The sequence below is a fragment of the Jatropha curcas genome, chromosome 3, assembly GCF_041381405.1.
Source record: "Jatropha curcas cultivar XTBG-Jc1 chromosome 3, XTBG_Jcur_1.0, whole genome shotgun sequence".
NCBI classification, from domain to species: domain Eukaryota; kingdom Viridiplantae; phylum Streptophyta; class Magnoliopsida; order Malpighiales; family Euphorbiaceae; genus Jatropha; species Jatropha curcas.
Window position 1 is genome coordinate 17022478 of NC_143153.1, and position 13269 is coordinate 17035746.

General features: G+C 34.8%; 1 protein-coding gene across 2 annotated transcripts in view; it reads left to right on the forward strand.

Moving 5' to 3' along the window:
* Positions 1–13269, forward strand: part of LOC105647949 (CBS domain-containing protein CBSCBSPB3) — a 33502-nt gene that overhangs the window by 12456 nt on the left and 7777 nt on the right. For both annotated transcript variants that reach the window (XM_089719429.1, XM_089719428.1), the window contains exons 5-11: positions 9115–9193; positions 9304–9417; positions 9547–9613; positions 10422–10527; positions 10597–10655; positions 10882–10988; positions 11064–11194. In XM_089719429.1, the coding sequence (XP_089575555.1) occupies positions 9115–9193; positions 9304–9417; positions 9547–9613; positions 10422–10527; positions 10597–10655; positions 10882–10988; positions 11064–11194 (663 nt within the window). The remainder of the gene's footprint in view (positions 1–9114; positions 9194–9303; positions 9418–9546; positions 9614–10421; positions 10528–10596; positions 10656–10881; positions 10989–11063; positions 11195–13269) is intronic.

Genomic DNA, 13269 nt, shown 5'->3' on the forward strand with positions numbered 1-13269 from the left:
TTTCTTATATTTGATTCTTCAATAGGGACACATATATATACACATACAAGATACTATAAACCTATTAGAAATCTAACTCCTAATAGAGTTTTATTTACAACTCCTAATAGAGTTCTATTTACAACTAATCCTTAACACTCCCCCTCAAGTTGGAGCATAGATATTAATCATGCCCAACTTGTTACAAAGATGGTTAACCCGAGGTCCATTTAGAGCTTTTGTAAAAATATCTCCTAACTGTTCACTTGTTTTAACGTGTCCTGTAGAGATAACACCCTGTTGTATCTTTTCACGAATAAAATGACAATCAATCTCGATATGTTTTGTTCGTTCATGGAATACTGGATTTGATGCAATGTGAAGAGCAGCTTGATTGTCACACCATAACTTTGCAGGCAAGGATGACTTGAAGCCAATTTCCTCTAACAACTGACGAATCCAAATTAACTCACAAGCAAATTGTGCCATAGCTCGATATTCTAATTCAGTACTTGATCGTGAGACTACATTTTGTTTCTTGCTCCTCCACGATATCAGGTTTCCACCTACAAAGACACAATATCCTGAAGTTGATCTTCTATCAACCTTCGAACTTGCCAAATCCGCATCTGAAAAACATTCAATGTTCAAATGCCTATGATTACTGTAAAGCATGCCACGACCTGGATTACCTTTCAAGTAGCACAAAATCTGTCCTAAAGCTTCCCAATGGATAACAGTAGGAGAAGACATAAACTGGCTTAAGACGCTCACAGAGTAAGCAATATCTGGACGTGTTACGGTAAGATAATTCAATTTGCCCACTAACCTTCTATACATCTCAGGATCATCAATTAACTCACCATCAATTGAAAGTTGCAAATTAGGAGTCATTGGAGCACTGCATGGCTTGGCACCCAACTTTCTAGTTTCCTTTAGTAAGTTAAGGACATACTTCCTTTGAGATAAGAAGATGCCTCTCTTACACCTAGACACTTCAATACCCAAAAAATACTTCAACAATCCTAAGTCTTTTGTCTGGAATTGGGTCTGGAGAAATGACTTGAGTGATGTAATGCCGGCTGAATCACTCGCTGTAATAACAATGTCATCAACATAAACCACAAGTAGAATCAAACCATTCTTAGTTCTTCTGAAAAATACAGAATGATCAGAAGTACTCTTCTGCATGCCAAATTGATGTACCACATTGGAAAATCTACCAAACCAAGCTCGAGGACTCTGTTTTAAGCCATAAAGAGATTTTCGAAGTTTACACACTTTACCCGACTCCCCCTGAGCAACAAAGCCTGGTGGTTGCTCCATGTAAACTTCCTCCTGAAGATCCCCATGAAGAAAGGCATTCTTAATGTCCAGCTGATGTAAAGGCCAATCAAAAGTGGCTGCTAAAGAAATAAATAAACGAACAGAAGACAATTTGGCTACAGGAGAAAAAGTATCAGAATAATCAAGGCCATAAATCTGAGAATAGCTCTTTGCAACTAATTGAGCCTTGAGACGAGCAACAGTCCCATCAGGATTTACTTTAACGGTGAAAACACACTTACAACCAATAGCCTTCTTACCTGCCGGGAGAGGCACAAGATCCCAAGTACCATTCGTATCTAAGGCAGCCATCTCCTCTTTCATTGCTACACACCAACCAGGATGGGACAAAGCTTGGACAACAGTTTTAGGAATAGAGACAGAGTCGAGGTTACTTACAAAACAACGAGATGAAGAAGAAAGATGATTATAACTGACAAAAGAGGAAATAGGGTAATTGCACTTGCGTTTACCTTTTCGAAGAGCAATGGGAAGGTCAAGGTCTGCCTGGGGAGTAGATGGCACAGGCTCAGGTTGAGTGGAGAGAACCGGATCTTCTGTTGAAGCGGCAGGTGGAGGAAGCGAGTCAAGAGTTCCTGGTCTCCTGGAATAAACCTGTTCAAAACGAGGGAGTGAAGATGTTGGTGCAGGAGCGGGAATAGGAGCAGCAGATAGGAGCAGGAGCAGGAGAGTTAGGAACTTGCTGGATAGCATAGACTAAAAGATCATCATCCTCCCCCTCACTCTTATATATAGAAGAAGGAAAAAATGGAGTATTCTCAAAAAATGTGACATCTGCAGAAATAAGATAACGGTCAAGATTGGGAGAGAAACAACGATACCCTTTTTGGTGCCGAGAATAGCTAAGGAAAACACAACGAAGGGACTTTGGATCTAATTTGGAAACCTGTGGATGAACATCACGAACAAAACAAGTACAACCAAAAATACGAGGTTCAATGGGGAATAGAATTTTAGAAGGAAACAAGACATTATAAGGAATTGCACCATTAAGCACAAAAGAAGGCATGCGATTAATCAAAAAACATGCAGTAGAGACAGCATCAGCCCAAAAATATTTAGGGACCTTCATTTGGAATAGAAGTGCCCTAGCAACCTCAAGAAGATGTCGATTTTTTCTTTCTGCAACCCCATTTTGAGGAGTATCAACACAAGATGTTTGATGGAGAATACCATTCTGTGACATATAAGATTGGAAGGAACTAGATAGGTATTCTTTAGCATTATGATTGTGCAATATGCGAACAGAGGTATTAAATTGAGTTTTAATTTCAGCACAAAAGGAACAGAAAATAGAGAATATCTCAGAACGAGTTTTCATTAAAAATAACCAAGTAACACGAGAATAATCATCCACAAAAGTTACAAAATACCGAAAGCCAGTTTTAGAAATAACAGGACATGGACCCCAAACATCAGAATGAACTAACTCAAAAGGGGATGAAACCCGTTTATTGACTCGAGGAACTAAAGGTAAACGATGATGTTTGGCAAATTGACAAGATTCACATTCTAAAATTGATAAAGATTGAAACTGCGGACACAACTTCTTTAAAGTAGACAATGAAGGATGACCCAAACGATAATGAACCTCAAGAGGAGATAGAGCACCAGCACAAGCCAGAGATAATGAAACGTGTTCATCCAGAAGATAAAGGCCACCAGACTCACGTCCTCTACCAATAATCCGCTTCGTCAAAAGATCCTGAAACACACAATAAGTAGGATAAAATTTGACACAACAATTCAGCATACGAGTAATTTTGCTAACAGATAATAGATTAAATGAAAAACGAGGCACACAAAAAACAGAAGACAATGGAAGAGATGGAATGGGATTGGCGGTGCCAATACACTTGACAGGAGATGTGGATCCATCAGCTAGAGTAACATGACGATTAAATTGTTCAGGTTCTTTTAATGAGGATAAGAGACTAGGGTTACCTGTCATGTGATTGGTGCAACCAGAATCAATGACCCACTCTGATGAGGTAGACATAAGACATGAAAGGGGAGTACCTGAGTTGGCAGCAGCAGCAATTGAGGAATCAGTAGACTTAGAAGAACGGTATCTAGAGAGCTCAGCATACTTCGCAGCAGAAATTGTTACATTGTCGTCGGAAGAAGTAACTGCGGAATCGTGAGTTGCCATATTTACCCTTGGTGGCTTATTGATACCCTTCAATACGTAGCAATCTAGCGAAAGTCTCCTGAAGAGAGGTAATATCATTGCCTGAAAGAACTTGTGATTTGGCAGTTTCAAAAACTGGAGCAAGACCTGCAAGAAAACTCATCACAGCCATTTGTTCTCGCTGCGTCTGTTGAACCTTAACATCAGGAATAAAAGGCATTAAAACATTAAGTTCCTCGTAAATCTTCTTAAATTCCATGAAAGAAGTTGTAAGGGGCTTATCTTGCTGGTCAGCCCGATAAAATCCTTTGCAGACTTCATACATACGAGACAGATTACCTTTTCCCGAGTACAAAAATTCAAGATAATCCATTAATTTTTTAACAAACTCACAATGATTAATTAACCCAACCACTTCACTGTCAATAGAGTTGCGAATCAGGAGAAATAACTTTGCATCTTCTCTTAGCCAACTTTTGTCTATTGTCACCAATTGGTGGATCATCAATTAGATGATCTTCTTTTTCAACACTCCTCAAATAAATTCTAATTGTCTTACTCCAATCTAAATAATTAGTTCCTTTCAATTTATGTTCTGTGATTTTATTCATTGCTGGGATCAATTCAGTAATAATAGCTTTAGAATCTGTGGGTGTAGTTTCTATTAATAAAAAAAAACAAAATACCCCAACAACAACCAAATAATAGCACGAATCCAATAGACCAGTAGCAACACCAAAAGGAACCGAAAGCCGCAAACAGCAGTAGCAAAAAACAAAGAAAGCGCCTACCAGATGCTGCCGGAACCGAAAACTAACCACTAGAAAAGAATCTGGATGTCGAGTCGATCCTGGGAGACCAAATCCGGTCACCGGAAACTGCCGGACGCGCCTCCACTCGCCGGCGCGTGAGATGACGTCAGATTCTTCTGACGGCGCGTGAGGCAGACTCGCCGGTCTTCAGGTCACCGGATTTGGTGGAGACGTCGATCGGAGGTCACTCTTCCTCCCTTGGGTGGCGGTGAGACAAAAGCAAAGGCCTAGTTGGGAGACCTAGACTAACAGGCGCGAAATAGAATTGTCGCCGGTCGCCGGAAACATCAACGCAGAAACTGGAAGGAAAAAAAATGCTAACGAGCCAAAGGCTCTGATACCATGTAAATTTAATAGGGAAAAATATTTTCTTATATTTGATTCATCAATAGGGACACATATATATACACATACAAGATACTATAAACCTATTAGAAATCTAACTCCTAATAGAGTTCTATTTACAACTCCTAAGAGAGTTCTATTTACAACTAATCCTTAACACTAATCAAATAAGGAAATGGAAAACTAATGCAAATCTGAAATAAAACAGTAAATTAAATAAAATCCTAGTTGTGCTAGGAATCCAATTAGGACTAGGATTGCTCCTGCATCATTTCAAAAATTAGTTTTAATAATTCTTGTATTTTATGACTTTCCAATTGTATAGTTTTTTTTGCTTATTTGCTAGGAATAGGAGGAAAAACCAACCAAATAATAAAATTTTCAACATAAATTACGTTTATTATATTTTTCTGACTTATTTGTAGTTGATTAATGGAAAATGTAACGCGAATGTAGTATAATTGGACAGTTATAAAATTGAGGAACCATTAAATTAATTTTTAAAAGTAGGGATCCTGACTAATGTACTATGTTTTAAGCTAAGGACTAAATAGTAATTCATACTAAAAGGTACATATTTGCCATGTGTAAGAGATTGCAAATAGGAGATCATGCAAGACTATGTTAGCTACTAACCTTGACTAATTTATTTTAATTGTTGACATGATATTTTCAATATATTTTATTTTTCAAGCAATACTTTTTAGGGTGAATACTATTTAGTCCCTCTAGATTAGTGAAATTCACAAGTCAGGAATATTTGTTTTCCAAAGATCAATTAAATGGTCACTTTATTTTGTTGTCGTTCAACTAAATAGTCCTGTTAATTTTTCCAATAAATTAAGATGAAATATCAACTTTACCTTAACAAAACTTCGAATTTTCTTTTGCATGCTAATACCAAATCAAACATTTAGTTTTTTCTTTAATCCTAAACATCACCAATCCTAATTCGTAAATAAAAGCTCATAAAAAATAGCATGGAATTTATGTGTTTAGATTAAAGTATTAGGTAAAATTTGACAATAAAACTTGGTTTCTTTTCCTCAAGGGTGAAATTTGACAATAAAATTTGGTTTCCATTAAATTAAGATGAAATATCAATTTTACCTTAGCAAAACTTCGAATTTCCTTTTGCATGCTTATACCAAATCAAACATTTAGTTTTTTCTTTAATCCTAAACATCACCAGTCCTTATTCGTAAATAAAAGCTCATTAAAAATAGCATGAAATTTATATGTTTAGATTAAAGTATTAGTTAAAATTTGACAATAAAATTTGATTTCTTTTCCTCAAGCGTGAAATTGGAACGAAAAGGCCAATGAAGCCTTAGTCTAGTGGCTAAGATGGACGCACCCATGACCAAAGATCATGGGTTCAATTCTCCTCCCAGCCATCATTTACCATGTAATTGTTGTTATTTGTAATTTCTGCTGTTAATTCCTTGGAGATTCTTGATTGGTTCTGAACTAACTATTGTACAAAGTTGGGCCCTGTAATTTGATTCATAATCTGCCTCCTTACTAGACTTAACACTTGTCCAGTCTTTGCTTAAAGAATGTATATGGTAACTTTTGTTAAAAAAGAAAAATTGGAACAAAAAATGTTCTATTTTGACTTCTTCAGTTAACTAACAAAAAATGGGCAAAATCTTAGCGGAAGGACTATTTAGTTGAATGGTAACAAAATAAAGGGCCTATTTAATTAATTTGAAAACACAGGTATTGATTTTTAAATTTTACCTATTTATAGGGATTGAATAGTAATTCACCCTATTGATTTTTTATTCAACACCTATTAAGCAATTTTAGTGAGCTGTTTTGCCTTGGTCGTTTTGTTGATGAGCTTGGGCATTTTTAGTGTAGCTTGAAAGTTGATTGTTAAGGCTGTAAAGAATTTTTTTTTTTTGAAAACTAAAATGTGTGGAAACTTTAGTTCGTAGTTACACACCATTTGAAATAAATGTCTATAAAATTGTGGATTTCATCTTGAGCTTCATGATGGAACATTGAAAAATATTTATTTCAATTCCATGAATTCAATGTTATGCAATTAAACATAACTGAATAAAATTTTATCAAAATGCGTGGAATTTCCAAATGTGATAAAACAAAAATGTCCATATTATTTCATTCTTGTTTCTCTCTCTCTCTCTCCTCCTCTTCTTTGTCTTTCCTCTCTCCTTTCTCAACTAAATTTTCTTTTGTATTTTGAAACTCAATATTGATTGAATATGGAGTATTATTTACTATTTTTTTTATTTATGTTACTTTGTTACAACAATTTATTATATTTAGGATATTTTAGTAAGGACAAGAATAATTCAATTTTAATTTTATTTCTAATATAAAAATATTTGAATCCAATTGAATTATATGTTTAAACTTACGCTGTTACAAAGATAAATCTACTTGGTATTCATTTACAAATGAATTCTACGATTTTAGTTTGTTCCAATTGGCCTATTAGGATTTCTAAAAATGTGGAATTGAAAAGTAGAATAAATCGAAAAGAAGCATGGTGGCTGTTTCTCAGTAATGGAAACATGGATTTAAAAGTTTTTAGCAAAATGGTGAAATGGGTGTTTCATATCCTGGTGTCGATTCATTATTTATGGTTACCACCAGTGATTTGGCATTTCCTTAAAAAACAACGATAAGATGACCAAATTGTGAGAAATGATTGTTCTTACAATTTTTTGGAGGAGGAAAACGACAATGTAGACAATTGTTAGTGCCTATTTTTCTTATTTTATACCCGTGTTTTTGTTTCCCTTTTCTAATGACAATTACACCTTAGATTTAGGTTTGCTTAATTTTGTTTTCATTTTCCTCAGTTTAAGGAACCAATAAGTTCAATATTTCACCACAAAATAATTAAAAAAAAAAATCTTAAAGATCTACACTTGTTTCAAAAAAAAAAAAAAAAAATCTAAAGACCTACTTGAAGTAAAAATAAAATTTTAAAATTTAGAAAAGGAGAAAGAGAGGGTGGCTTCGGTCTAATGGTTAAGTTACTCCAATAGTGACTTGGAGGTCATGAGTTTGAGCCACGAAAATTGTTTATTTGCAAAAACGGGGGAAAGGCTGCTAAGTCAACTCTTCAAATATGGAATGCTTAGTGACCTAGGTCGCCTTTTGTCTAAAAGGAAAAAAGGCAGAAAAACAATTGTGCATTCATTTTTTTTTTTTTTTTTAATTTTCATTCCAAACATTTATTACATGATTGTTAGATGAGGAAAATGCTGGAAAAAAAATAATATTAATATCGTGTATTGTTGATAAAAAAAAAAGTTTTGTTTATAATAGTACTTATTTCATGGTATCAACAGTTGATTTAGACTGATTCAGTCTGAATTTTTGAATCGCTTTTTCTGGTTTTCGTTATTTAAATCCTTGCTTGGAGAAGCACTGTTAGTACAAGGATTGCTTTTTCATTGAATAAAAAAACTGAATGAGAGTAATGCAATCTTAGTTATTTATAGACCTAACTAATCCTAAAACCTCTAAGAAAAGGATTTCAAAAACTAGTCCACAACCTACGACTACCAAAATAAACTAAAAGGAAAAATATTATTCCAAGTCAAGGACTCTAAACTAAACTTCAAACTAAAAATAAAGGTTGCTGAAGACATCCAAGCAATTCTTCCAGCTGATCTGGAAATTACCAAAATACCGCTCTTTTATAAAAGATAAATTCCTGTTAATTTCCCAAACACTTAATTGAGTTCCCAATGAAGCTTCTTATCATCCAATATGTGCTGATTAAAAACTTAGGCATTAGTACCTACTTTGGCACATCTTCTGTAAACTAGTTGCCATTGTGCTACATCATCTCTCCCGTCTTGGAAAATCTCGACTCAATTGAATGAAAAGCATCAAAATTCACATATTAAGTGATAGTTTTATATTGAAGTGCTTTATACTTATTAATGTATATACACATAAAAATGAACATATGTAGTGCAGGAGGCTCTTTGTATTGCAGGGATAGGGAAGGGTCATCTACCTATGCAAACATCCACCAGCTTTTGTAAAGAGGCCTTTTTCTTTTTTTTTTTTTTTTTTCTTTTGACTTACCAGTCATATAAGAGCAACCTTATTGTTGCACCAATAGTCACCTTCATATACTGAGATTTTATAATTGGGAGGAGTGTAAAAAATTAGAAAATGCAATTTGGAGATGTTATGGTTGATTGCAACTTAAAGACACGTTGCAATATAATAGTATATAAGCCATTTTATGTCCATATTACAATATTTGGTCTTTTTTCGTCTTCACTAAATTTCTCTCAGCTCAACATTTTGTAATTTTATGCTTAGATTATTATATAAATAGTTTAGCTTGCTTGTCGAATTAAACTGTTAGATTGGCATCTTTTTAAAAGAGATGCAATTCATGCTTTTCAATCAAATTGATTCTTATTGTTTTATTATTTTGTTTGCTTTTTTACATTGATGATATTGTTTTATTGCTTTCTTTATGATTCTTCATTTCAGCTCCATATGCATTCATAGAAACATTGAGAGAGCGGATGTTCAAACCCTCTTTGTCTACTATCGTTGGTGAACAGACCAAGTAACTAATCTACCTTACCTTTTGGTGTATTGTTAGTGGAATTTTTTATCTGCACATGGTGATTAGTTGCATTTGCATTACCAATTTTTTGTAGCCTTGAATGTTTGTAGGGTTGCAATTGCTTCACCATTAGATCCTGTCTATGTTGCCGCGAAAAAGATGCGTGAGTTGCAGGTTAATTCAATTATCATTGCCACAGGGAACAAAATTCAAGGGATACTCACGTATTGTTCTTTCATTGACAGACTTATATTAAGTTTCTTTTAATTCTCTGGCACTATCTTGAAATGAGTTAAATACTGCTTTTGGTTGATGCTCACTTATCAGTCATTGATGCTGTTGCTGCTTTGCAGTTCGAAGGATATCCTCATGCGTGTTGTGGCACAAAATCATTCTCCTGATTTGACCCTGGTGGAAAAGGTTCAGTATGATATTGTCTCGCCTTAATCCTTCAGTTGTTTTGGCTTATTCCATTATCTTTTCATAAAATTTGTAGGTTTGTTTACACTATATGAATATGACATTTCCCTTGCTATGATATGCAATAGCATTATGTGTAAACACTTGATCATTCTCATTTCTTATGCATAATCTATGAAACATAGAGTGACACTGCTGCATTAGAAAATAAATTTAGCGGCATGGAATTAACATTTTGACCCCTTAATGGTGATTCAAGAGCATAGAAGAGACTTAGTGACTTGAAATGAGCTGCTATGACCTGGGAACTCTTTAAGTTTAATAAATGAGCTGAACAAGCATGGGCACAAGTCAAACATGAAGGCCGGAGCCCTGAGTTAATTTATCATATTTGGAGTACTACTGTGAAACCTGGAAAGTTCTCACAATCTTGGGCAACTAGACACTCTTTGGTGGAGCTTAGGGTGGATGGGGGCATTATCTCGAGTTGAACATAAGTTTAGGAAAGAGATAGTGTCTTCTCTTGTAAATCAAGCATTTGCCTTGTTCGTGAGTGGCATTCACAAAATTGCAATTGAGTGCTTTTGTTGCCCCTAGTTGGGTGTTATCCTAGGCTATTTCCTTGATTATACTTCTATTTTGTTATGTTAATTATGACAGTTGGAACAATGGGATGCTTGTGCACTTCTGCGAACTGTATCAAATTATACTTGGCCTTTTTTTGTGCTTTATCCAGAATATACAGAATATGCAACATTAGAGCTGCTATGAACTCAACAACCTTTTTTTGATCTTCGGGATGTTCTAGGTAATGACAGCAAACCCTGAATGTGCAACATTAGAGACAACAATCCTTGATGCGTTGCATATAATGCATGATGGGAAGTTTTTACATCTTCCAGTTGTGGATAAAGGTGACTACTACACTCTTTAAGTCTTAGGAAGCAATCTTTATGTCAATTTACTTAACATTTGTTGTGCAGAGGGTTCTCTTGCTGCCTGTATAGATGTTCTGCACATAACTCATGCGGCAATTTCGATGGTAAACTTCATTTCTTATGCTACAGCTTATGCTAATAGCTAATTGTGTCAATCAATTCACACAATCTATCACCTAAATAAATGTTAAGCCAATGTTTGCTTGAGGAAGGATGCAGATGAAGTGCTGATAAATATTTATAATTATTGTTCACTTTTGTTGTGTTTACACCTATTATATCTTATTTTTTTATCGTAACATATTTAACTGAGGTAATTTACCATGAAAGGTTGAGAGTAGTTCTGGAGCTGTTAATGATGTGGCAAACACAATGATGCAAAAGTTTTGGGATTCTGCCTTAGCTTTAGATCCACCGGATGATTATGACACTCAGAGGTCATTGCTGTTGCACAATGATTTTATATTGTGACTTGGTTAGTTTTGCTACTAATCCTAGGATTTTGATTTCAGTGAAATGTCTGCAATAATGACATCAGATGGGACTGACGTTGGGAAGTATGCTTACCCATCTCTTGGTCTTGGAAATTCTTTTGCTTTCAAATTTGTGGATCTCAAGGGTCGAGTACATCGTTTCAATTTTGGTATGTGTGATTCAAGGCAATAGTTTTAAGAGTTCCAATTCATGTTAATTTAACTTCTATTCTGCTGAAGGTTGGGTACAATGGTGTTTGGGTTGACATCACAAATCACAAACTAGGGATTAATTATTTTTGAAAAAAAAAAAAAAAAGAAACAAAAATACACAATCCATTTCTTAAACAGGTAACATGGCATTACCTATACATAATAGTAAGTTTAAAGGCTAACAAGTTTTGATTTTTTAATATTTTATAGTCCCCTTCGATTGGACTAAATCTCAAGTCTTAATAGTTTTAAAATTATTCAGCATTGGTTTTAAAAGGAATCTCCAATAATTCTTTATGACCGACACTATCTATCTGTCAATCTGTGTGTGTGTGTGATTTTTTCTTATCTCTTTTCTTCTAGGTCCTGGAAAACAATAATTTCTTTCAATTCTCTTTCTTCTTTGTAATCTCACCATAACCTAACATCTTCACCAATTCAAATTGAAGTTAGTCATGAAACCCATGAAACTATGAGAAAACATCATTTTAAATCAACAAAGAACAAAATAGTTTTTCCATAAGAATTGTTTATGTTAAGGATTAGTTGTAAATAGAGTTCTATTAGTAGTTAGATTCCTAATTAGTTTATGATTTGTATTCCTAAATAGCTAGGTAGCATATGAATTCCTTATATATAGACCTATGTAATCGATTGATGAGATACAAGAAATACAATTACAAGATAATCTCTCAACATGGTATCAGAGCCTTCCAAAAAAAAAAAAAAAAGAAATTTCCCGAAACTTCCCTTATGAGAGGCCACTGCCACCCTAGGAAGCCTTTCTAGGGTTAGTATTTTGCCTCACCGCCCACCCCAGGATATTCCCCAGAATCCGGTCGCCGGATTCCAAGCGAATGGCCACCACTCGCCACCTCTTTCTTCCTGCTTTGGTTCACACGCTGGCGCATGTCCAATGGTCTTTTTCACTCCGGTTCCTCTCTCCGACGTTGGCTTGAAGAGAGACGTGCAACCCAGTGAGTTGCATCGTCATTCTTGGGCTTATTCAATAGGTTTGTTTGCTGCGATTCTGTTGTAGCTGTGTCGGGCAGTCTTCTGCTACTGTTGTTGCTTTAATTTGCTAAGGAAACATATTTTTCCTTTGCTGTGACAATTGGTTTAGGTAATTTTCTGTGATTTTCTAGTGATTCCCTTTTGCATTAGGGTTTAGTACTGCACCTTTGCTACAGTTACGGGTATTCTGCTTTTGAACCTTCTCCTTTGTCGAAAGCAGTGCAACCCCAGTGAGTTGCATTGTGTTCTTGGCCTTCAGTGGTGTGCTCCGTTTGCCAGATTTTCTTTTGCTGCGTTTCTGATTATCTGCGCTACTGGGCTTCCTCTTTGAGGCATTGATTATGGAAGCTTGAAACAGCCCTGTGAGTTGTTTTCTGGTTCAGTGAGATTTGTTTCGACAACCTAAGTGTGTTGTCTTAATTCTGCTGCTACTATTTGGCTTGAGATTCTATATTGCTATAATGAAGTGGGTATGGTTGCTGAGTATGGTATTGCGCTTTGCTGAAAGTAGTAGTTTTGTTAAAGGAAGTGATTGATGATCTAATAATGGATTTTGAAATGGAAAAGAAAAGAAAAAAGAGAAAACAATGTTCTAGTTCTTCAAGGTAATAGGTCTGAAATAAAAAAAAAAAAAAAAAAGAATTGAACTTGAGTAATGGAACTACCTTTGATGGATACTTCAATTTAGAATTAATAGTTAGTAGTTTAAAATTGCCAGGGTTTTGGTTAAAAAAAAAGGGGTACAGGAATTTGATTGTAAAAAAAAAGAAAAGGAAAGAAAACAAAAGAAAAACGAAAAAAGGATTCCAAAAGTGTTCATTCCTAAGTTTAAATATGTTTAATAACTAAACATGTTAGACTGACAAACTTTTACCTATTTAATTACTTACTATTGAAATGATACAATCCATTGAATATGACGTAGTAGCATGGTTGTCTGTTTGTTTATCCTGTTTTCATTTCCTTAAAATTTTTCTTGAATGTGAAATTATTTGGACATACTAAATACACTAATTTC